The 27,060-nt window shown below is 42.1% G+C and overlaps 1 protein-coding gene across 1 annotated transcript in view; it reads left to right on the forward strand.

The window, feature by feature from the left end:
- CA10 (carbonic anhydrase 10) overlaps positions 1 to 27,060 on the forward strand; it is a 463,444-nt gene that overhangs the window by 353,582 nt on the left and 82,802 nt on the right. The window contains exon 4 of the mRNA XM_080924326.1: positions 12,848 to 13,033. Within this exon, the coding sequence (XP_080780452.1) occupies positions 12,848 to 13,033 (186 nt within the window). The remainder of the gene's footprint in view (positions 1 to 12,847; positions 13,034 to 27,060) is intronic.

Consider the following 27,060-nt stretch of genomic DNA (forward strand, 5'->3'; position numbering starts at 1 on the left):
ACTCTTTCAAGTTTTCCCAGGTCCATCCTTTACTTCCCTGATCCCCCAACTTTTGTGTTCCTTAAAAAAAAATGAAGTCCTATTTATGCTTACTCCTATACTTATAGGTTTGGGGCCATCTACTGGAATGTGACCAACCTTCTATAGTCATACCCTTAAAGAAAACTGACTTTCTCTCCCCCCAAAAGCCATCAACTGTCCATAGCTCATCTCTAGGAATGGAGGCTTGTAAACCCTTCTCTCCAACTGGATTGTTGGCTGGACCCATTTGGTTCCTTCTTCTGCAGGCAGCCACATCACATGAAAGTTCATGAGAGTAATGTCAGAGCCAGAAGACACTGCTTTGCTCTTGACTTCATTGGATGAGCCTGGATTCTGGCTTTATTTGTATTTCTGTCCCTGTTTCAAGATGGTCCTGAACCTTAGGGTTGCTGTAACAAACTGTTTTAAAGCTGAGCAGGGATGGTATCTACCTTACAATCCCAGCACAGTGGAGTCAGGAAATCCCAGGTGCAAGCTGATTAGACAAAGAATAGCTGGAGTTGGTGAACTTCAGCAGCTTCAGTTAGAGGTCCTACCTTAATAAATAAGGCACAAAGAGATTTAGGAAGACACTCAGTGTCAACTTTAGGCCTGTCTATTGCACCTGACACACACATGCATCCACACAAGTAAACATGAACTCACACAAACACAAAGCTGCAGTAGTCAATAGCAACAGACATGAGTGTGCTAGCAAATGCATCAGAATGGGACACTGTTTGGTCGTTAACAGTTCTTTATCTGCTTAAGAGCTTGACCCTTTCTTGCAGAGCATAGGAACTGTCCATTAACTTGCAGAGCCTCTGAGCCATGCAAAGTATGTAAAAATAAATAAATAAATAAATAAATAATTTAAAAAAAAAACTGGGCAGTGAAGGGAAATATCAGCTGTACTGTCTCTAGCTGACAAGACTAATAGCTTTAGTAAATGTAGAATAAATGTCTGACCTTCAAGATGGGGACAGAGCCTGCACTGATCCCTCAGGGAAGAGGAAGCAGACACACAGGAATTCCTTTATGATCTTCCAGTAAATACACCTGTGAACAAAAGGTTTCCCATTTTATGGGATGGATCTTGTTGGCTAATTTAATGATTTTTCACATGCAACCAGTTTCTTAACTGGAGTATTAAGAGATTCATAATTTATAAAAGTTGTGTAAGATCCATGCATGTGTACCTACCCCTATAAAAGATGCAATGTCAATCAAACTCAAAAAAAAAAAAAAAAAAAACTTAAAAAGCTTGGTAGATTAAAGACTGCCACTTGGGTGTGATGCAGATATAAACTGGTAACACCATTGACTTAATTTATTTTTAGACTAAGTCACCTCGGAGATTGGGAGCCTCAGCAAATGCCCAACTGGACCGCTCCATAGAAATAACAGATTGGAAAGAAAGATTAGCAACACTACCCTCTTCAGGATGGTGGCCAGTAACCTCCTATAGCTATTGAGTGCACTCTTCTGCCAAGAGCCAAGATACACTCTCAGACACAAGACTCATGAACACTCATGAGCACTCATATCCCTAATATCAAAAGGTTCTGTATTTGCATATAATATCTACATACACCCCCTCCTATTTTAAATCATTTTTATATCATTTAAAACTTCTAATTCAGTGAAGTGCTATGTCAGTGTTTGCAATACTAATAAAATATTGACATTAAAAATGTCTGTGCTTGTTTAATACTAATATGATTCTTTTCTTTTTCTTTCAAAAAGTGTCAGCCTGTTGTTAGTTGAATCCCTCAGATTCAGAGCCCTCAGATTGGGTAGGCTGGCTATGTGTAATATGTTGTGTGTCCAAATTGGGATGTGCTTCGAAGTGTAAAAGACACATTGAGCTTCCAAGACTTGCAGGGGGAGAAAGGTAGTAAAATATCTAATGAGCGATTTTTGTATTGGTTATATGCTTAAATAATGTTTTGGATATGTTGAGTTAGATGAGATGTATTCCTCATGTTCAGTTACTGTTTTGCTTTAATGTAGGTACTAGGAAACTGTGAAGTTGCAGCTTGTAACTACCTTCTGTTTCCATTGGCAGTTTCTCTGCTGGACAGAACTTTGAACTCCATCCCATGGAGTACATCAGGTGCAAGATTCTCTTCGTTTATTTTAAAAATGAAAATAGAAAGTAGAATGTGTGTTGGCATACCTGGTCCTCCTCTACTCAGGCTTCTGTTTACGGGCCATTTCCAAGCATCCTGTATCTCAGAGATACCTAAGAGCTGAGGCACAGTACTCCCTGGTCAAGCCCCAAGTCCCCACCACTCCCTGTGCTTACATACCTGCCTACCTCATTTGTGGACTTTCTCTGCCAGCCACTTGAGAACGATATGAATCCTAGCAGCTCAAAGTGAATAAGAGTCTACAGGTACCGGGCCATGATATGTGCCAGTCAAGACAAATTTCTGAGAGAAACAGTTTAAAGTGGGAAAGATTACATTTGGCTCATGGTTTCAAAGGTTTCAGCCCTGGTTAACTGGCTCCATTGTTTGAGTCTTTGGTAAGACATAGTAGAAAGTGTGGAGGGTAACGCTGCTCACTTCATGGGAGCTGATCTGGAGAGAGCGAAGAAGAAAGAGAGTAGGAATACAAGGTAAATCTTCCCCAAGGATCTGCTTCCACCACGTAGGCACCACCAACCATTACACCATCACTTTATGAATCAGTCAAGGAATGGGCCCATTGGTTAGGTCACAGCCTTGACATCCAATCATTTCTTGGCCATCAGAACCAGTAAATAGGGACCAAGCCTCAACACATGAGCCTACTGGAGAAACACTTCATATCTAAAACACACCATAGGAGATAAATGTCAAAGAGTTAACTTACATGCAATGAAATGATGAATAAGCAATGGGACTTGCCATCTAATTGGGCCCCAAGCATTTTATGTTTCTGGTTTCTTCAAAAAAAAAGGAAAAAAAAAAGCACCAAGGATTCTAATCTGACCAGGGGACTTATGATCCACATGTGGCATGTGGATGCTAACAAAGAAGGTAATCTCTGCTCCACCACCAGTGCCAATGTTATCAGTGTCTATGGGCTCCATTTATGAGGCATTTTTCTCTTAGGAGATGAAATAACTGGAGATGGGGAGTTATTTGCCTGAAGCCCTGTGAATTAGGGATTGAATTAAATGGCATTACACTTAGAAATAACTGTTCTAAGGCGAGTTTCAATGTGTTAATTAAAGTGACCTAACCTTGGATTTTCTCAGTTTAGAGAAAACGATTGGCCCGAAAATGAATCAGTGTATAATCCTCTACATATGTCTAGAAGAAACATCAGCAGCATCTCTTTATAATTATTAAAGTAATCCCTTAAGGCATAGAAACAGGATAAGAGAGATCATTCTATATTTCTATGTCCGCACACCCCTAACATTGAATATCTGTTTGATTCACACCAAAATTTATCAAGACAGAAGTTGCAAAGAAGCCAGCAAATATTCTTGTCCCACTTCAGACCTACTGAGTCACATAAAGAATGCACTTGTCTTAGGTACGCAGATCAAGCTCAAAACAAAATGTGGTCACTCCTTGTCTAATAAACAAAAACCTTGTACTGCTTGGATGCTGAGGATAAAGCAAGAGTAAAACTGCATGTTATTAAATATATGCTTTGTAATATATAAAGCTGCGGAATATATTATAAACAATGTTAAATAAATGTAGTTTATATGATTAAAATATTTCTAAAAATACACACAAATACTAAAGATGTGTGTGTTCAACTTAAACCTGATTTCAGCTAGTGGGACAGAGAAAATTAGAAGCAATCTGTTGTCAACCAAATACCGCCATCTTGGTCTCAGTTCTCTCTGCATCCACAGAGGACTCCAGCCAGTCCCTGGGGACTCAGAAAATGAAATCCAGATAACCAGCTGTGAGTGACTTGGCAAGAATTCGGCAGGCTCCCCATGTGACAATTGGAAAGTAGTACTTTGGACTCCCATTTGGGAACCCATATACCAGAGTCGTAGTGTGAAAACTCATTCTAGATACCTATGAGGTCTCCCTCTATGCTCAGGGTTTAGGCAGGGCTGGGAAGCCAATAATTTTATGTTCAAGACAATGTTCAGCATAATGTTAGCTACCATCTCATGGTCTCCTTGAGGACCATGGAAGAGAGGAAATCTTCTCTTTACTAAGCCTACACATTGGTGGACCAAGCAATGTCTTACACACCTATTCTTCATTCATTCATCTTGTCATTAGCATCAGAAGTAATCAGGATCAAGAGGTTCTTTCTGGGATAGCACAGCTTCATATCCCTGCAGCTTGTGAAGAAATGATCCCTTATCTGAAAAATCAATATTAGCATAAACTGGGTCTGTTTATCTTAAACAGTAGAATTCATGTAAGAGTAGTCAGCATATATGATGAGTGTCCAGGGCTGATTAAAAAATTCTAGTCTTTACACAGGCCAAAACCAGGCTGGCTTAGATGAAAAAAAAAAAAAAAAAAAAAAAAAAAAAAAAAAAAAAAAAGAAAAAAAAAAAAGATTAAATTAAGCAGTGCTAAGGAAGGAGCCTTTTTCTGTCTTACCTGCACGGTTAAGAATGATGGGTGTGATCCTTCCCATTCCCACAACTCCACAGCCTTTACCTTTTCAATATCCAATCTCTATCATTCCTAACCATTATAGTAAAACTTGCATAACATAAAATACTTGGATAGGTACCATGTAATTTCCACTGTCTAGATGCATAATCTCATGTTAAGTGGTATCTGAAAGTATCAGGGTAGTTACTTTCCATTTTTCTATGTATTATGGTTTTTATACATAATATGCCAGTACCATGTGCATGCCCTTAGCCCTTCAGTACTATGTTTATACACTTATCACTGCTTAAACTTAGTCAGTATGCATCAGCAGAACTAATTTACCTGAATAGAAACACTATAAGGACCATACCAGTTAACATGCTGACATGGACCAGGGAAAGTATACAGTGCTCTATACCTAGATGAGCTACAGGGTGTCAAGGGCTGCTGAGAGAAGGAAAATCTGTTTCCTCCAGTAACAAACTTACACATAAGCTATCCATTCCAAGTAGTCAGTCATGAACACATGTGTGTATGTGCAATACTAAATAGACTTAGTAGGGTATGTGTGTGTGTGTGTGTGTGTGTGTGTGTGTGTGTGTGTGTGTGTGTGTGTGTGTATGTCTGTGTGTGTGTGTTTCTGTGTGTGTGTGTGTGTTTATCATGTTTTCACATTCCATTCTTCTGTTCTTGGGTATCTAGGTGGGTTCTGTTCTCTTGCTGTTGTGAGTAATGCAGTGTTGCGTGATATTTGATCACATGGTGAACCCCAAGATTGTAAACTGGAAAAAAAATCTATGATGTGGCTCAGCCCTTGCACACACCATTCACCTAAAATCTAAACAAAGTCAACCCTAGGTCAAGAGGTAGAGCAAGCAATCAAACCCACAGGGAATGAATGTAAGAGAAAGAGGAGTCTGAGTTGGAAGGTATTTAAGACAGTGTGGGGAAGGAGAAAAAGCTTCTTCCTTTGACAACATCAGTGTAGTAGGAAGGTCAGCTGGGTGCCCCTCTTAGTAGCAGGTTTTCACCCCAGCATCTGCCTCCTTGAGTCTTCATTGGTAAAATTGAATGGCTGGGATTTTTATTTCATTGCAGCAATGCAGCAATAAACTCGGAAGCTCAGGGACAGTCTCCTGGGTATGTACCTAAGTGGTAGAGCTGGGTCTGTTTTAGTGCTTTGGATAGCCACAGTGGCTGCATTAATCCACAGGAAAACAAAGGGTGTGCGTGTAGGTTTAGATCATGGGAAGGCAAAAGAAGTATCCAGAAATGTGTGGGGTCAGGAGCCAAAGATTGACTGTGACACAGAGTGTAAAGAAGGCTAGTGGGATGGGCAGAAGGAGATAGGGAAGGAAGTGGGAGAAGAGAAATGGTGGGACTAAGTACATCTTCTTTCAAAAGTGCCATAATGAAGCCTAATTCTTTGTTTGCTGATTTTTTAAAAAAAGAATTAAAGAAAACTCAGGAGGGATGGCTCCTCTGATCAACCAACAGTCAGTGGGGGTGACATCTAGCTTGGATCTGTCTCAGTTTTCTGGTTTGCTGGGTTTGATTATTTCTGAAGTCCTTTTAACTCTAGGCTCTGTTTGACCCTGGGTTTGCACACCTGTGTATTCACTACACGGCAGTGTCATCAATGATTGGGCTACAGTGGATTCTTCCACACCACTCCTCTTCCCTGAACAATGCCCCCCCACAGCTATGTCATGAGAACAAGTAATGTCTGTTCATTCCCCACCCCTCACCCCACCCCCAGCTATTTTCGTTCAGTTTCATGAATCATCCCTTTGTCCTATCAGGAGGCTCTGCAGGAAACCAGGCTAAGCCGTATTCTTAAATCTCTTACACTCACTAATTACATTGCAAAGAACTATTACACACCTCAGCAGAGCAGTCAAAGATGCGTAATAAGAAAGCTGAGTTGCAAGGAAAAGACAAAACTAATGTATGACAGGCTGTCAGCCACTCTTCCCTAACCCTTCTTGGCACCGAGCGGCCTTCCTCCTTAGGGGATCAGACATTCAGGTGTGAAGCCGACACTGGACAGATATACCCATCTCTAAGTTCTCAACAGGTGGGGACCAAAATCCTGCTCCCCTAGATCTAGAGACACTGCCACCCCCAAAGGCGGGATCCACCCCAGGCCCAGACAAGTTAAACACCTTCTGTCATATCTGCATCGATGTCACATTTTGTTTGAGTTGTCCCTAACTCCGGAAGCCACATATGAACTACATGGTGTCACCAACTCTTCCTATTGATTTAATATTCAACCACTGAGTAAGCTGGTAGAACATCCCAATATCGTGGAGGGACAATTCTGCCTCTTGTGGTTTCCCATGGAGAGATTTTAAGCACAGTCTTTTAGCTCATTTACGGTTCTTCATCTAAGGACAAGAGATAAGCCACCTCCCTCACTAGGTCAGTGTACGCACCAGATGAGATACTAGATGTGCCGTTACCTGGAATGTGCCAGTCACTGCCACCGCCGGGGATGTCTTACATATCCTCCACCTAGCGTTGATTATAGTCGTGTGTTTTCGGGCAACAGAAAAAACACAATCTGCTGAGTAAAGCCACATCTCAGCAGTGCAAGGGCCAGCCCTCCGGTGTGCCCAGTAAGCACAGTCCATGTGCCAGCTCCACACAGGGAAGTAAACACATAAAAATATCATTATGGTTTGAACCTGCAGTGTCCTTCACAGGCTCCCGTTCTGAACAGTCGTTCCCAAGCCTGTGGCATCAGTTCCAAGGCTGAGGGGCCCTTCAGAAGGGGCCTGGCCAGTGGAAACAGATTACAAGGGCTGGCCTTCTGAAAGCCACAGTCAGCCCTGGTTCCATCCTGCTTTCTCTGCTTCCTCATTGGCTACCACAAGAACAGATGCTCTGCCACAAGTGACCACTGCCCTGAGCGCCAGCATGCCTTCCCTGCCGTGATGGACTGACTCCCTGTGGAGTCGTAAGTCATAAGCCAAAATTCATACCCCCCCCCCAAGTTGTTTCACAGTGACACAGAGTACAACTAACACAAAGACTGTGGATAAACTTGTTTTCTTAATCTCTATGTGCTTGACATGTAGCAAACACACATGTGAGAGGAGTTCACTGTATTGAACACACATTCTGCATTATATGCTGGTCATCTCCCCTAACCCTTCTTCCACCTAGGCTCCCCACCCCCCATTCCTACAGCACCCTTCCCTGTCCCAAACTGTCCCAAATTCCTTTCTATTCTCATACCCACTCAAGCGTCCACCATTCCATTTGTATTTCTACAAGGCCATCTTATTGGTATCCATACATGAATGAGAACATGTGATATTTGTCTTTTCTGAGTCGCTCAACATAATGGTCCCAGGTGGTAAGTTCCTGACATCTACAGGACCACTGAGAAGTCAAGTGCCATCTCTCACTAGTATTTTGTTGCCTTCTGAGATTCTAGAAGCCCTTTGGCTCTAGAGTAGTAGGAAGATAAGAATCATGGTCCCTTGCTGCTTCCCTTGTGCCCTTGAGTGATTATTTAGCCAGGCTGTGCCTAGTTTTCTCATCTAGATAGTGGTAGGGAGATGAACATGATGTGACAGTAAGTGTCCAGCCCTAGAGTGATGGGGATAGGTAGATTGTTAGTTCAAGGTCAACCTGCTTTATAGAGCGAGACCCTGTCTCAAAGGGCAGGGGACACAATCAGAGACAAACACAGAGGCAGAGGCAGAGAGCACAGCAGCACCTGCACAGGCCTCATGGCCATTGTTTCCTTTAATACAGTAGGACTCCTATTTATTCTAGTGACTCCATCCGTGGTATTGCATGCCCACTTACACAGCTGGAAAAACTCTTCCATTCACCACAGGATGCTTCAGACAGGCTCCCTCATGAGGAAATGCAACACACACTTCACATTAGCCTTGTGTTACATCATACAAGCAACTACCTCAAATTTTGGGTGCTCTAAGAGTAATGTTCACTCAGGCTTAGCTTTCTACAATAAACATCAACCCTACATACACAATGTCCAAAGGACTTTTGCCGTGTTTATTTTTTTTTTAATGTTGGAGAGATGGCTCAGTCAGTAAAGTGCTTAGTGCACAAGTGCACTTAGGACCTGAGTTAAGATCCCTAGAACCCTGAAGTGTATCAGCCAGACAGCCTAGTTGAGTCTATGAGCTTCAACTTCAGTGAGATCAAGGTCATTGGTCCTTAGTACACCACCTGCCAACTGTGTGATTCTGTAGAAGTCACTCCTGCTTCTCTGAAGAACCCTAACTAACACCAGAGAAAAATCACAAACATTCTGAACTCCAAGCCAGTGAATGGTTCATCCCTCCAGTACCAAATTGCTTTTTGATCAAAGCACAGTGATATCACATTGCTAAGTAATCACCTAGTAATTTGTAAGGAGTGGATCATTGGTTAAAATAATAAGTTGAAGAACAAGAGATACCTGGGATAGGACCCTGCTTCCCCAAGAATAGTCCTTTGTCTCAGGACATGAAAGGAACCCAGAAGGGAGGAAAGGAAGGTCTTCCCTGTGAGAAGCTGCAATCCCACACATGGTTTAGCCTGACATCTTCCCACCCAAAGAGAATCAAAAGCCTCGGGCCTAAGTAATATACAAAGAGTGGTGCTGCTTTTGTTGAGGAAGAAATTGTAGGGATTTAAAGAAGAAATCTGGGCTCAAAATATAGCACCCATTTGGACAGCAAGTAAGAATTCACACCGAGAGGCCATCTGCTAGTGGTAGATTTTGGCCAACTCTCAAATAGTGAATGTGCCTCTTACTTTAAAATGCACTGGCCAAATTCATATTTTCTGATATACTGCTACCCATAGAATGAGCTAGAAGATGAGCATGCTAACAAAAATCCTGGCAGGTCCTTAACCACTGTAGCAGGACTGTGCTTTATCTATAGGAGCATCCAATGGTATAAAATAAATATGGTGAATTTGAGGGTGTTGAATATTTGCTTGTTTATTTCAATTTCTTTTTGATGTTTGATCATTTGGTTTTGATTTACAAAAGTACATTATTTTTATATGGCCCTATGTTATTGATGTCATTTATTGGCATACCATCTCAATAGACATATACGTTCTGCTTCCTGTAATACAAGAAACTCCAACTAGTCCTAAACCAGTGGAAATGTCAATAGTTGGAGAAACAAGGTCTTCTTCGATCTTCATCCTAAGATTGACAGTAGCCTAGCATCCAATCTGAGTTTTCCATGTTCTTGAAAAAAAACATCCTATTTTTTCTATACACACCCTTACGAGCTGCATGAAGCCTTATCTACAGAGTGCAAAATAAATAACCCCCCACACCAAGCTTTCATGTGAACTTGTCTCCTGCCAGCTGTGTATTGATTCTGGAAAAGTCACTGAATTCTTGTCAACCTCCCTGAATTTGTTCATTTTTAAAGTGGGCAACACACACACACACACACACTCCCTTCTACCTCTTACATCCTGTTGCAATAAATTCATACAAAGGCTAGGGAGCCATGGGGCAGCCAGAAGCTTCAGCTTCCACTTCTCCACTCATGTCTGCTTCCTGGTGTGCATAAGCAAACTTTTCCCAACATGCTGTGCACCAAAGTCATTCATTGGAAACACAGTAATTAGCATCACAGATAAAATGACACTGGTGCAGTGTTAATTACTACCATGCAGATGCACTGTTACATTCGGCTACCATACATAACATTGTCAAGCCTTTATTTTTAAATTAAAGTGCAACAAACCATACCCTAGCTACACATATTTTCATGATTAATACAAATTAATGTTATTTCATTGTCTAGAAAAAGAGTAGAGATAAGGAATTGTGGCATCTAATTATAACAACATAATGGTGTGTGTGTGTATATATATATATATATATATATATATACATATATACATACATACATACATATATATATATATATATATATATATATATACATATATACATACATACATATATATATATATATATATATATATATATATATATATATATATATCTGCCTGTACGCTGTGAGCTAACATAAGGAAGGGTGAGTTCTGTAAAAACCAAAGGCTATGCAGGCTCTTCAAGGTATTACAAGTTCCTGGCACAGGCGGTGATATGTGACCCTTTCTGAACATGGATGAATAGATTGTTGATGAACCAAAGTGTAGATGGAAATGAATGAATGAATGAATGAATGAATGAAGATACAACTGTGTTATAGAAGGGAATCTGGAGGAAATAGTAAGCTAAAGGACACATTTTGTTTTGATTCTCTGAGTTCTGTTTTGCTTTTTAGTCTTCATGATGAGCTGGCTGTTCCCCATATCTTGTACATAGAAGTCCAAAGTGAGAGGCAAGCGGGTCACCTGATAGCAAAGGTTGAAGATGGTTCACAATGCCACTATGATCCACCAGGATCTAGAAAGGGCAAGTGAGTGGAAGGGAGATGGAGGAGAATCCTTCTGTATCATGGAGATGGAGGAGAATCCTTCTGTATCAGGGGGATGGAGGAGAATCCTTCCATATCAGGGGGATGGAGGAGAATCCTTCCGTATCAGGGGGATGGAGGAGAATCCTTCTGTATCAGGGGGATGGAGGAGAATCCTTCTGTATCAGGGGGATGGAGGAGAATCCTTCTGTATCAGGGGGATGGAGGAGAATCCTTCCATATCAGGGGGATGGAGGAGAATCCTTCCGTATCAGGGGGATGGAGGAGAATCATTTTGTATCAGGGGGATGGAGGAGAATCCTTCTGTATCAGGGAGATGTGTGCCAAGGAGGAAAATGGAAGAAAAGGAAAATGTTTGACCCATACAAATATTATTTACTTATTAATACAGCTTCACAGGAAAATTAATTTTTTTATTTCATTGTGAATAAAACACAAGTCACTTGAACTTTGACATTCTACTCATTTTTTAGCTAAGCAATATTAAAGATACATATGTCACTGCAGACCCTTCAACCCCACCCACTTTGAGAAACTTTATGTCCACTAAGCACTAACTTCCATCCCTCCCCAAGCCCAACCCTGCCATCGATATTCTGTTTGCTATCTCTACAATTTATTCTGTCGTTTGACACCTCATAGAAACGAGATTTCTTCATATCTAAAGTGACTACTAATTGGGTATGAGGTCTGTCACTTGACTGTTTTGAAGATGGCTTATGGTTTTGTTTCCCAACCCTTCTTCCCAAGAGTAAACTTGTGTTACATCCATTGTGTGTTTACAGAACTTCAGCTTTAGAATACTAAATACATCTCCCAAATCTGCAGAGCCGACAGGAAATGAATTGGGAATATTTTGACACCAAAGACACTGCGATTGCATTTGTGGGTTTCGAAACACTGGGAAAATGCAGATGCGCACGGGGCTTGGGTTTTGATTGACAAATTGTTCGACTATGCAACGATTTTCTTTGGACACATTAGATAACACTGATGAATGGTTTTCTTGAAGTGTGGAGGATCTCAATGACACATGAGGCTGCAAGAACTTGTGGCAGCTGTCCATTGATGGCACAGAGCTCTGCACTTGCCAATCAGTGCAGAACAAGGGAATGAAGCTGAGCATGGGGTCCTAAAAATAAAGGAGGGAAAATAAAAAACCAGAAGGTTTAGTAGTAGGCAGAACTAAAGGGAGATGGGACTGGGCTGAGACAGGGTCCCATGTGACTCTCAGACTATTCCTGAGACTATGTTCTCTATGTGACCTGAACGCTCTGTGTGACGTCTGCTGCCACGATTGGAGAGACCTAAGCAAAACAGCTGGGCTGAGTGTCTGGGACTTCACGGTTCAACAGTCTCCCACTGGGGCTTTCTCATCTCTCATGGGGATCCCTTAAACTCTGCTCATGGCTTTCTCCAGTTTCTTACACCTAAGGGTCTTTTGATTTTTGTTTTTGTTTAGCTTTTATTCCACCTCTGCCTTCTAAACAACTTCAATCAGAAGGGCAAACTAAATTTTATAAGATGCAATTTACAAAACTGTTGTCACGGTTGGTGAAAAATCTCTTGAGTCCCTTCCCTTTGAGTTCCTGAATGATAAACGTGACTTAGGACTCATCAGAAGTACCTTAGAAGCCAGGCACAGAAGGAACATCCTCTAGAGAGATCTACAAGTCCTTCTGCACACATAGACTTAGTCTGGTGTGTCATCATCAGAAGATGCAAATGGGTCTGCCAGGCACCTTTCTGGGTTTGGGGAAAAATAGAAAGAAACGCTTGTCTAACCTGCTTGCCATTGCCTTGTAGGTCAGTGGGACCATGTACAACACTGGGAGGCATGTGTCCCTCCGCCTGGACAAGGAGCACTTGGTCAATATTTCAGGAGGACCCATGACATACAGTCACCGCCTGGAAGAGATCCGGCTACACTTTGGGAGTGAGGACAGCCAAGGATCTGAGCACCTCCTCAACGGACAGGCCTTCTCTGGGGAGGTACGTGCACCTGCCAAAGGTCTAAGGCTTAGAGCCAACATGTAGGATTCCATGCCTACGGAACAGTGAAATAACAAGTGGGAAGGCTCCCTTGTACTTGAGAAAGAAAATCCCTGCCTCCTTTCTTTATGTGTCTTCTGCTTGTGGTTTTCCGTTTCCCAGAAGAGGCTACAGTGAAACAGTATTTCCTTCTGAAACACTAGCCTAGGTCTCAGGGGACTCGTGTCCTGGTGTGTCCTAGAGCAGAGGTTCTCAACCTTCCCAGTGCTGCGACCCTTTAATATAATTCCTTATGTTGTGGTGACCCTGAACAGTAAAATCATTTTGCTGCTACTTTATAACTGTAATTTTACTAGTATTGTGAATTGTAATGAAAATATCTGATATGCAGGATATCTGATCTTCAGCCCTTGTGGGAGTCACATCCCACAGGTTTAGAGCCACTCTTCTAGAGTGCCTTCTCTGTGCCTCTTCACCTTTACCTGTCTGAGAATCAGATTCTCTTGCATCCTGTAGGACAGCATAGCTTCCCTTCCGATAAAGTGAGTTTTATTTGCCTAAATATATACTGCACTGTGGCATCAATGTCTAGGCACTGAAGGGTTTGCCTTAAGTTCTACAGAATGGACATCCCACAGCATCACAGCACTGATGGTGAGTGTGATCATGTGGCACCATGAGCCCAGACAAAAAAACAAACCAAAACAGTGCAGCCGACTACAGTTCTGGATGAGACAAGAGATAAGGTTTAACCAGATTTCATCGTTGAGGTGATGACCTATTTTACTCTCCTTATATACATGAACAATTATAACTTAAGGAGCAGAGATTATAATGAAGTATTATTACATTATACCTCATATAATAAGTAACCAGCAACTGGGTTCCTAGTAAGAAGCCTGAATAACTGATATCAAAAAGACTTTAAGATTTCAAAGGTGTAGATTATATGGAGTCTGTTTATTTTGCTGTTTAAGGTCATGGTTAAACCTGGCCATATTCTTTATGCGCTAAGGCCATATGTGATCAAATAGGCCAGAAGTTTAAGAAATCCCTTAGCTGGATCTTGATGTACATTTGAAATACATTGGCTGTGAGTCAGCTTAGGAACCCAAGTCGTTAGTAGGGATACAGGGGTTTAAAAAGGAAAGGGGGGAGGGGATTCTTGCCCCAGAGAGTTCAAAAGGAACTATATTCAAATCATTGAAGTATAATGAAACAGAGATGTACAAAGGTCCTGTCAGCCTCAAAAAAAAAAAAAAAAAAAAAAAAAAAAAAAAAAAAAAAAAAAAAAGAAAGAAAAAAAGAAAAAGAAAAAAAAAGGCATGACACATTTTTACTTGAAGGGGTCAGGAGATGCTTCACACAGAAGATGCCCTTTGAACTGAACTGTGGAGAGAAGCCATAGAGAGTAATTTTAACACATCAGCTTTGGAGTCAAAGGACCCGAATTTGTAGCCCCTGCTTTGATACACACCATGTAATCTTGGGACGTCACTTGATCCTTTTAAGGCACAATTTAGACACCTCTCAAAGATATTTTAAAGTTTTAGTGGGATCCCAGATGTAAGGAGGACTCAGTTGGCAGACTTAAAAAGGAAAGATAAAGTAGGAAATGAGGGGTAGGATGAGAAAAGGGCCTCCAGGCATGTCAGAGCACTGTGTTCTTGAGACAGTGCATGTAGATCTGTCATCTATTAATAATGGCTGCATAGACAATGGGCTTCAGCTGCAGTATGAAATTCTCTCTGTAGGGGGAGGTGTGTAAGGATTGATTAAGGATGTCTGCTAAAAAGGAAGCAGGTAAAAGAAAACTCTCCTGAACTAGAACATGACAAGAAATATAACCAAAGCAGGGCAAAAAGCTCACGATTCGGAGACACCGAGGAGTTGACAGGGTGGGGGTCAACCTCAAGTAGGGGATCTTTAAAGATAAACTCTTGCTTATGATAGCTTGTGTTATTTTAAAGTTTGCTGTAGCTTTATCAGTTACTTGCTCCTTGTTTTATTTTTGCTTCTTCTCCTCCTGGACTGTCGTATTTCAGTGCTTGACACGGCACTGCTCCTAATTAGAAACATTGTTTAAATGATTGGGTAAAAATATAGATGGTTATTAGGCTAAAATCTTTACACCATTGCTTCGGTTACTTCAATGTTCAAGAAGGGTGATTTGTAACGCGTACATTAACAACTTAGAACTTGAATACATATCAGGGCCTTAATGGATACATAATAATTTAATCTCAGCATATTAATTTTCCAAGACCTATTACAGACCACAGGGACCAGGTATTTCAAAGAATATATGTTTAAAAGTTCCCAGAAAGACAGACATAGTGACGGAAGTCTGGAATACCAGCACTAGGGAGGCAGAAGCAGGAACGTCATAAGTTTAAAGTTAGCCCGAGCTACACAGCAATATCCTATCTCAGAAAATAAATAAGTGAAAGATCTACAGAGGATCTGACTAGGAAGCACTCTTGTCTACTCTTGAGTGCTCATTGACAATTACTTCTCAACAGAGCAGCGAGTGAGAAGTAGCAAGGGTGGAAGCTACTGTCAAAATTGATTCAGGTTCTTTTCCTGCATCTTAAGCAGTGTGCTCTGGGTCTGCACAATTGTGAAAATTCCCAGAGCAAACTGGTTAGCAGCCACCATGTCAGCCAGTTACAGTGCCAGAGAAGTCTCCCTTTTCTAATAGTAACTGTGTTGGAAATGGCACAATATGGGTTGATGAGACTTGGGCTATGACTTTCACGCGCGCGCGCGCGCACACACACACACACACACACACACACACACACCTTCAGGGTAGGCCTAAGCATCACCCTCAGCATGAGTATAGCCTTATCTCACCCTGGGCCAATCACACTAGAGTCAGTATGTTTCTTTCCATGTCCTTCAGTTTGCATGACCTATAAGCTTCCCAGCGTTGTAGCACTTATATAGCATTTTGGAGGCTCCAAAATAATCTCATCTGAAGACTGCTGTGCATGAAGTTGGCTTTTGAGACATGTAAGCCACCCTACTGAACAAGAAGAGTTGAACACATGAACGGAAACACCTTGAGCCAGCCGTAGAAGCAGCAGACAGTAGACATTGAGCTTAATACAGGTTCTAACGATGGGAGCTATCTATCAATAAAATGAGTTTGCTTCTGAAAATAGTGAACTCCCATTGCTAGATTTATTAAGCCCTAAACACTTCTTAAACAATGGGTGAACTATTAGCTTTAATGTACCTCCGAATTACTAAACTCTACACAGTCCACAACTTTCTTCCAGAAACTCCTTCCAGTTAAATTCCAGTTAGCCTCGGGAAAGGCAACTATTTATAACCCCCTAGCCTGACTTCTCCTATTTCCTTTGTGCTACTTTCAAAGTCTCCCTTGGTTTCTGTTTCTGGCTGTCCTTTGAGAGAACCGAAGTAGACGCTTCTTGTAACAAATCATGTGTTTATTTTGTTGGCAGTGAGTACATTGCGGTCTACCCCATCTATCATTGCTGATCGTGATGAGTCAGTTAATACCAGGCATTTTCCTTGGCACACTGCAGTGGCCACTGTCTGAAGAGCCGTATGTTAAGCACAGCCTTGTCTAGGGAGGTTATTATAATTGATGGTAATCATTTGCTTTGTTTTATAAAACTGTGTGGATGTAAGACACCATTAGCAACTGCATTTTTTTTTTGTAAAAATTACTCATGTCCTATATGAAGAATCCCTGGATGCCTTGTTGGAGGTTGGTGATAAATGAGTGTATTCAGGGATTCCAATGTCTCAATTTTTTAAAAGGTAGGGATTAACTGTTTTTAATAATCAAGTTCCTTAGCTTGCTAATCATTTTAAGTGCTTGGATTAATATCTAGTATGAAGTGGGTTATTTGTAGGATGAAACAAAAGATAATATTAGCAAAGAATCATGTTTGTGGATTAAGTTCCAGTAATGAGACTAGATGAGAAAAAAAAAAAAAAAACTCTCTCTCTTACTTGGGAAAAACTGGACCATTTCATCTTCAAAACCTACTTTGAGTTTTTCATCCCCAAAGGATAACGTAGAATCCTGAAAACTGCACTAGTCAACTCACAGAGCATCTTTGGCCCAATCTCTGACTCATTTTCTCCTGTTCCTGTGCTACCGTGCTTCTGTTGAGTGCTAAGCTCTGAGCACACAGCACCCATTTCTACGCAGAAATGCATATGTCAACTGAGGAAAACATATGTCAAATACGTGTGTGTGTGTGTGTGTGTGTGTGTGTGTGTGTGTGTGTGTGTGTGTGTGTACACGGTTGTACATATATTTAAGGTTTATTCCAGGAGAAAATGATGAAGTAGCTAGCTTGGGTCATGATAAGAGTGATGAGCAGCCCTTCAGACTGCCGAGCCTGCTGCTCCCTCTGAAGGTCAAGTAGCAGCATTGACCTTCCTGGGTCTCAGCCTCAGGAGTCTCCAGTTCTGCTCAAAAGACAGGGAGGGAAAAAAACCACAGGTGTTGCTATGGTGATGTAGATTACGGTTCTCCGTAAAGAGGGCGACTAAAGTCCGTACGTGAAATATAGGATGGTTTGTGTTTTGTGTCTCTGATTCAGAAAAGAGACTATTTCATGGTCAGTAAGAGAGACAAACAGCGCAGGCTCAGTCCCTTCAAGGAGCCAATTATCTGCATCCGTGAGAGACCGCTTCACATAAACAATAAAAACCGCAACTGAAACCCAGTTGTCCCCGCATGCGCTGGAGTGTGGGAAGAGCTAAGGGGCAACAACAGAGCCCAGCCCATGGTAGGATTAGGGGAAGTGAAGGCGAGCTCTTTAACTCTCTGCTGCTTCACTGGGACCTCCGAGGAAAGATACTCTATTGGCCCAATTAGAGACTGAGGTGAAATAAGAACTGGGGTACATACACATAACAAGAATGTGGATAATAAACACGGAAGTGCTGCTGGGTGGTATATGCCACACATAAGCTCCTCCCTCTGTTACAAAGGTCAGACTCATCTCTCCAGCCATCACGTGCTTCGGTCTCCCTATTCTAGCTTCCCAAGACCCCTTCTCCCCCCATCCCCCGCAGCCACTCGGGTGCTGCCTCTCCTTGCCTTGCCGAGAAAGTTGTACATCCCTGAATGGAGACCTCGAAGAGTGTTATCTTGTAGTTCAAGTCAACCTCAGGAGCTAAGAATGGTTTAAGTGTTTTTTTAAGTTTGTTTGCAAAAGTAACCAAAGAGAGTATCAGAAGTAGTAACCAACAGAAATCATATACCATTGCATTTAATATATATGCTCAGTCCAACCAATATAATGTTGCCAATCACGGTGAGGCTTGTATCTACTTATTCTCACTTCTGTTGGGAATTTTTGTACACTGAGCACATGAGGTAAAGAGCTATTTCTCCGTAGACACCATGGGCCTGATGTAATGTCCAACATCCAGTAAGTCATGTTTGTGAAATGAGTCGCTCACTCACTAAATGAGCAACTCAATCAACTCTCAGTTTCCAAGAAACTAAAACATTAGAAGCGTTTTGGTTGGAAATCCTAATCTGTGTTAACTATACAGGAAATACACGAAGGCATTTAAATTGAAGCTAGAGTGACTGGAAAGATAAGCCCAGGACTTAAGAGCACTGGCTGATGTTTCCAACGGATCCAGGTTCGATTCTTAGCACCCACATGGTTGTTCAGAATTCCAGTTCCAGACAATATGGTGCCTACTTATGGCTCCCATAGGCATTAGGCACGTACATGAGGCACACTTGTGTGCAAGACAAACATCCCCAAGCATAGAATACTAATTAATTAATTAATTAATTGGTTGATTAAATATGAAATATTTGGATAAAAGTTGTTGAAAGCTTCAAATGCCCTTAGAAATCGTGGTGTGGGGGAGAGGGAGAATTGTTGGTAATTATTACTAAGAAATTTCCCTAGGAGAATATGCTGTGTGAAATTTTTAAAAACAGATTTATAAAGTACCAATCTATATCTACCCTTTATATGGTGGAAGACATAGAAGGATTAAACATTGTCACCCTGAAGGGATTTCAGATCCATTAGAGGGACAAGACACAGACTTGACTTACGTATGGCTACAGAATGTTGTTAAAAATACCTGGCCACTGTCCACATGCTTTGTAAGTAACTCCTGTTTATCTCATCCAAAGAACAGATAGTGACTATCACTCACAACAGTGAATAAGATAGCTACAGATCCCTATCTATGAGGTGCTTCCCATCCAGTGGGGGGAAACAGATCAGAAATGATGAGAAGAATAAACAAGCCCTTCTGTAGCATCAGATTAAAGCAAAGGCTATGAGGACTTAAACAGGAGAGAAGGGAGAGGAAAGGTCAAGCATGGAGACATGAGGTACAAGTCTTCACAAGGTAGCCATCCTGGGTTTCACTGAGAAAACAGTATTTGTTAGGTTGACAATGAGACTGACCAAGGGAAGAAGCTTCTAGGTGAGCACAGTGACTCTGAGTCAGAGAGGGAATGAGCATTTAGACAATAGCAGAAACACTGTGGGCTTGTTCGTGAGCCCTGGGGCTGATGGAGAGCAATTAGGTCCTCCCGTCATTGACTCTGTGTGGTCATCAGCTTTTATCGAAAGTCCCACTTAAAGTACACTGACAAGAATTCTCTTTTAATGGGCAAGCATCAGTTCCATGGGTTTGCTCTTAATGTGAGCTCCTCACCTGGGGTGATGAAGGTCCAAGGTCATCCAAACAAGAACGTCAATGGATTTAACCGGGACTTTCTGATATCATGACCAAGGTTAAGATAGGCCAAGGTTTCTCTGAAAACTCCACACTAATGGCTATCTGCCTAGCTCTGGCTCTAGCTCAGTAGGGAAATTTGAAGACTGTAAAGCCAGGGCTTAGGGGTGGGGGCTGTCTTTAAAGAGACTGTGATCTAGCAGAATAACCTGTCTTCCCATTAGACTGTTAATTCTTGGCTGTCCCAGAGTGAGTTGTACTCCTTAAAAATACCTCCCTGTGCACATAATGAGCGGTGGGTAAATATTGCTGAACAAAGAAATGCAGGAGTAATGAAGATAATATAGAGCTTTCAAAGTGCCTAAATTATGCCCAGTGTGTCATAATCAAAATTCTATAGTCATAATGTCAACCCTAATGAAGTTAATGTCAATATTAACAGAGATTTTGGAATTTATATGTTAAATTATTCACAAGTTCAAGGTAAGTGAATTCTTCGGGGCACCTGGGAAGAGCAATGGAATAGCCGAGAGCAAGTGTGTTAGAACAATTCATTTCAATTCTTCATCTCAGCCCCAGAATCACTCCCCAGATCAAGACAGGGAGCTCATCTTTGACAGTGCCAGAAGACAAAAGTCTGGAGTTCCATGAAGCAAGCTTATCCAGATGGGGTAAGGGGGGCTTTGAGAAGCCTATAGCAAACAGGAATGGAAATCCCTGATGCTGACCATAAACACAAGCAAGAGAGTGGTAACCAATCCGTGGGGCTTGTGTCTGGGAAAGGAGGGTTCAGTTATTGAGCAACTTCCTGTGTTGTCCATCGTAGATGCTCACAGTGGGGCTTTGGAAGGCAGTCCTACTGTGTCACTATTCCACCTCCTCCATCCTAATCTATAGGTAGCTCTGGTCTGTCCCACTAGGATGACATAGTGGCTGCCATTCTCTTCCTTTGGACCTACATATCCTTTCATTTTGTTTCCCAAAAGCAAGAAGGGGGTCACTGTAGCACAAGTAAAATTCAAAGAGGGAAACTTTAACAACTGTGATTTCATTGAGGTTCAGCTTCAGACCTGACCGCCGTCACCATGGAAACCGTCATTGTCATCATTTTATGAGTGTTGAATGAGGTCTTGGTTTATTTAGGAAGCAGTGAAAGAGAACTGGAAATACAGATCAGCAGTTAAGAGCGCTCACTGTTCTTGCAGAGGCTCTGTTCCATTTCAAGCATCAGGCAGCACAACTGCCTGTAACTCCAGCGGTAGGAGACCTGAAACCCTCATCTGGTCTCTGCAGGCACCTGCACACACATGGTGCACATAAATGCACTCACACACATACACATAAATTAAATTAATAAATCTCTTAAAGAAGCCAGTACACCTAAAGGGATGAGCAGCATTCATAGAGCTGCTGTGAAGTACCAAGATTTTAAAAAAAAAAATAGTCTCACTTCCAAAGCTGGAAATTGGATGACTTATTTCTTGCTGTTCTGACCCATGTCAACAGTTTGTGAAAACTTGAAGAGGTTCGAAGAAAAGTTATGCCGTCCACTTTAAGGTACAGACTTGGACTTGAAAGCAACGACTGGACTCACAGTCTCAATGTGGGGTGTCTGTGCCAGGAGCACCTGTGGGGGTCATCTCTTCCAACACACCTGCAGAATCATCACCAAATGCCAGGGAAGGCAAGCGATCTGCCAAAGGTCACTAACATTTCATGGTAGAATTAGGAGCAAATCCTGATTTTCCTGGCACAAAGTTTCAATTTTTAATGTGCCCAATTAAATTTATAGTTCTACCAAACCCCAGGGTTCAAGAGATATTTTAGGTAATTTTGGTAAGTTACCCAATAGATAGTAAGGAGATCCCCCAAAATTATAGTTTCTGCATTAGCAAACAGAACACCATCTTTATAGATGCAGCCTCAAGACCACAAAGACATGGGTCAATTATTCACAAACATAAGCAATGAGAAGTATCCACAAAAGACGCATCTAGAAGTCACCAAATTAACCCTTCCTAAAAGGACCAACAGGATCAAGCCAAGCCATAATCAGGCTTTGGTTGCAAGAAATATGGAAAATAAAGCTCAGGAAAACTCAAACCAGGAAATGTAGTTCATGACAATGCTTCCCTGGGTCTCAGAAGGGGGAAAGAATCAATCTCATTGTTGCATTCAATAATTAGAGACAGGGCTGTGGAAATGGTTCACTGGATGAAGTCATCATCCCAGAAGTTGAGGGCCTGAGTTTGGCTCCCCACAGTGCCTGTGAAAGTGTGTTGAATATAGTAGCTATCCATAGATTCAGCTCTGAGGAAGCAGAGACAAGGACTCCCTGGGGAGAGCTGGCTCACTGGACTAGTGGGAGTTGGGAATTGGTGAGGTCCAGGCTCAGGAAGGGTCCTGTCTCAGTAAACAAAGCAGAGAGTGATCAAGGAAGATAGTTCTCTTACTGAGGGTTTCTCCTGCTGTGACAAAGTGCCCTGACCAAAACCAGCTTGAGGAGGAACAGGTTTACTTCACTTCCACGTGCACATCACAATCCATCATCAACAGAAGTCAAGGCAGGAACCTGGAGGTGGAAATGAAGCACATGTCACAGAGGAACACTGCTAACTGGCTTGGCTCCTGATGGCTTGCTCAGACTGCCTTCTTATACAACCCAAAACTATCAGAGTCCAGAGGTGACACAGCCTACCGTTAACTTGACCCTCCCATATCAATGAAGAAAATGCCTCACGGGTCAGTCTAGTGGGATTTGTTTTTCTCCATTAAGATTTCTTCTTTCCAAATGACTCTATCTTATGTCCAGTTGACATTAAAACCAGCCAGCACAGCACCCAGTGTCTACTCCAGGCTCCCACACATAGATATGTACACACAGACAGACACACACACACACACACACACACACACACACACACACGTCACATATGTGCCAACACATGCAAACATACATGTACACATACCATGCACACAATCTTGCTCAGAAAAACAAAAGAACCTAGAGCTATAAACAATGCACAGTTTGGGTCTTTCACCCACATGCACCAATATCGTCCAGATTGGCTCCATTACAGTAAATAAAAGTCATCTAGGTGCTTACATTGCCTATCCACCTTGTGAATGTACTGGTCTGCAGTTCAAAATAAAGCTATTTAAATCTCCTAGATTTATCTGCTCTGACATATCGATAAACCTCTTTTGAAACAAAGCTAATCATCTCAACAGCACTGACTTAATTGCTCACCGGTTGACAGATAATAAACAGACCTGAGGATTAAAATATGAACTAATTGCTGTACTCAATTCCATTTACTTGATTTCATGTTCCATTAATTTTTTTCATCATTTCTGGTGGAAGCCTTAGATTTATGGTCACCTCAAATGAGTTATGCTACTTAGCTGCCTGTGGCATGTTCATGTTCAGAATCAGTTGGCAAAAGGGCAGAATTCTGGGCAGTAAATACTGAGGAGAAGCAGCGTAGGATATAGTAAGTGAAGGTAATTATCCGTCCCCAAATACCATCCAGAGCCGGTGTCTATAAATCTATCCCTAGCTCAGGGCTGAACGGGCAACACTAGAATCACACTCACAATTATTCATTCTCCAAGAACTGTGGTACCTCTGCCAGGAGCAGGCTAGAGAGAAGCAGAGATAGCATACGAAGGAGAAAGGGCCTTGACCTAAGAGTCAGTCATTCACACCATTTTAACTCAGAGTCTCTGATTTCAAGAGGCTGTCCTGTTACTTGGTGACTGGGATTCATAAAGGAAGAGCGGGTAAATCACCCCTGGACTCTTTGCTCAATCATGGTGATAACCCTGTATGTGTTTTAGGGTGTCTATGAAGCACAGATAACAGGACAACAGCATTTCTTCCTGTGGTGGGGTCCTTTAAGTGATAAAGAAGTACTGTTGGAGTCACTTATTGGCCAATCTACCGGCGCTCAGATTTTTTGCAGATAAGATATATTAGAATAATTCCATGAGTTAATGTAGCCACTCCTGTCAGCTGTAATTTACTCAGCGGATACTATATTATTGGGTATGATATAATATAATCCCAATCCATGCAGTAACTGAGTGAATTAGTCCTCATTCATGCCATTTTATGCATGAAGGAAAGAAAGTAGGAGAGTCGAAAGAAGCTACTTTCAGCCCTGCCCCTGGTGGATACAGGGAAGAATTGGGATTTGAACGCTGATCTCTAACTCAAGCTTATACAGTAAAGACATCTCTGGCTCTGACTCTTAACTAGCTCCTTGATCACTCTTAAGTCCAATCTTTCTAACACTGAATGTCCTACTCTGAGGCCTGACATCTTTTGGTTCCTCTGAGTTCTGCTTTAAAACAGTTTATGCACGCTGCTGCCGCCCCACCCCCACTGTAAAGTGAGACTGGAGCCTGCAATGGCACGATCTGATGTGAAATACAACCCACACCATTCTGTGTGCTTGCTGAGGGCAGTAGCTCCTTCATGTACTTTCGCCATACAAATGAGCAAGATAGCTACCGGGTGGGTAGGCACAGAAGTACAGGTGTAATGTTCTTTCTTCGCTCAAATACAATACTCGTGGTGTTGTATACCTGTAAATTTGTGTATACACATGTTTACTGCTTCCCGTCAAAGCACAGGAAACTGTACTCCTCTGTTTCAAAGGTAGCTTGGATGGATACCTTCTCTTGTTTCGAATAGTACTTGCTGAGCTAGAAAATTTCTGGAGATGGCCTTGAAACTAAATCCTCCAGGAGCCATTTGGCAAAATGAGCTTAGCCTGGAGGTTTTAAATCACACTTCCAGCCAGAAGGGGGGACTCCCCAGGGATCACTGGGGCTTGTACACCTGTGCCAGATCCTCAAAGCAAGCCACTATGTCTGCTTCCGTAAAGACTAAATTGTATATAGACCGGAATGGCCACCGCAGCACAGATGTTCTTTCTGTAAGGTCCACTATGAGGGGTCAAGCGTTTCCTGTCATTGCACCTGCCTCTGGGGGCTGATGTGTTCTCCCAGCCTAGATGCTGAGCTGTGACTTGCTTGCATAAGCAGCTGTTAAGATTTTAGAGGTAACAATTGGTAGGCTTACTAGTTCCTGGGTTTAACTCCTCCATCGCTAACCATTTATAACAGTTATTCAAGGGCCTCGTACCTCGACAATGAGTTTCCTCACTAATAAGACAAAGCAAATAGTGATGCTGCACTGTAAGGAGATTGCCCCCCCCACTCCCCAACTTTAATGAATTTTGTGTGCAAACAAAACTATTCAAGGATTCAACTGTATAGTGTGCTGTCTCGAGAAGACTCTCGCTAAGACCACCATAGCCATACAGGTATTTCCATCACTCTGAAGAGCTTGTGGTCCCTCACCATCAATCTTCCAAGCCTGGATCCTGGTAACTTAACTGCTCATTGAGCTATCACTATGCCTTTGACATGCTCAAACTCCTTATTTTATCATTTTACTGCTGTAGAATGCTGTCGTCCAGACATAGGATGGCAGTTGCCTTCTAGACTCTCTACAACTATAATTATCCACAGGAGATAGGGCTCATCACAAAGAGGAGGGAAGGCTCAAAAGGTAACCCGTTAACCACTCAAGACCACATTTCTTTATAGGAAGATATTCACCATTAAGGAATGCTGGGATAGGGACATTTACTCTTCGGTGGATATCCATACCCTGTAGGGTAACCCCAATTAGAATCAAAGGTTTACCAAGCTACACTTTGGTGGAATTATTTCTTTGATTTGTCTGGGTGATGTCTCTTCACAGATTATCTCCTCGGGGAACAGTATCCCACAGCATGGACAGTCCAGTTGACTTGTTTTTCTTACGGGGAAGGCTTCTCTACATTCTTACAGAGAGTATTCGAATAGAGAGTGCCATAATCAAGATCCAAACTCTTGGTCTGCCCAACCAAGGTCTTGCAGCATTCAGCAGCTGCCCCAAACACAGCACCTTGCTTAGCAGTGGCACTCTTCCTCAGAGTTCCTGCAGCGCTTCATCTCAGCTAACAAGAACCCAGAGTGGCATCCAGGCAGGAAGTGAGCGTCTCAGAAATTACATCAGCCATCGTGAGCTCCTTCGACCCTCAGGGCACTTTGCTGCTTGACATTTTCTTGAGTTGTCATCGGTGCTGCCTGGAGGAAGAAATTCTACAATCTTTGCACAAAGTGCCAGCTCCTGCTGTGGTCAGGACTGTGACTTGTCCTAATACTTACTGTGATGGTTTATGGAGTTCAAATACCACCTGTGATGTCACAGCATGGTAAAGCCATGAAAGCTCCTCCCTCATGAATGAGTAAGAGCTCTATAAATGAAAAACCTGTGAAACAGTTAACCAGCCTGCTCTTCCACCTTCTGCCATGAGAAAATAGAGCACTTGCCATGTCTCTGAAAAATATAGGCCTTATCCAACAACCAAATTCATTAGAACCTCGTTCTTAGATTTCTTATCCTCCAAAACTTCCAAAGGAAGTTTTTATATTAATTAGTCAGCTTCAGGTATTCCATTATAGTAGAACGACTGGACTAACATACTTAGAACTGAATGCTGGGAAGACTTCAGAGTTGGAGAGCAGTTGGGGAAGTGCCTCCCTATTTCATACACCATGGGGTGACCTTCAAAGTCCCCAGAAGGTGTATGTTTGTATCATACTTTATCCCTCTGTTGTTGAGCTATTCTTACAAATGGCAGCAATGAAGATGCTATGTCGCCGTCACCCAAGTCCAGCTGTGGAAATGGGATAATCAATCACTTGACCTTGGTTCCCCAGCAACAGTTGAACCTAGACTAATGGTAACAGCTCCTGCATTCACTCTCAGAAATATCTGGGTTTGAGAAACCTGTGTGCTGCCCTCCACAGTGACCACATTTGTGTTCATTCCATGGGAGGTGTATAGGGTCCCCCTCACCCACATGCTCACCAGCCTGTATTACTTGTTTTTTCAATGAGTGCCAAGGACTCCAAGTCAACAGATCACAGAGACACGTGCACATCAGTGTGTATTGTGAACACTGTTCATAATAGCAGAGTTCTAGAACCAACAACAGGGGGAGGGATAAAGAAAGTATGGTATAAATATACACAATTAAAGGTTTTTTTCTTCAGCCCTAAAGAACAAAGGTGTGCTGTTTGCAGGAAAACCAGCACAACTGGAGACAATTTTATCAAGTGAATTAAGTCAGTCACTCTAGGTCTAGATGGCTTTATGCAAACCACTTAACTTCTTATTTCCCTCACCCAGAAAATTAAAGGGTTAGTGTAGTCCACACATGTCCCCTATGTCCCCTATAGTCCACCCATGTCCCACT

This window comes from Micromys minutus (assembly GCF_963924665.1).
Source record: "Micromys minutus genome assembly, chromosome: 10".
Lineage (NCBI taxonomy): Eukaryota > Metazoa > Chordata > Mammalia > Rodentia > Muridae > Micromys > Micromys minutus.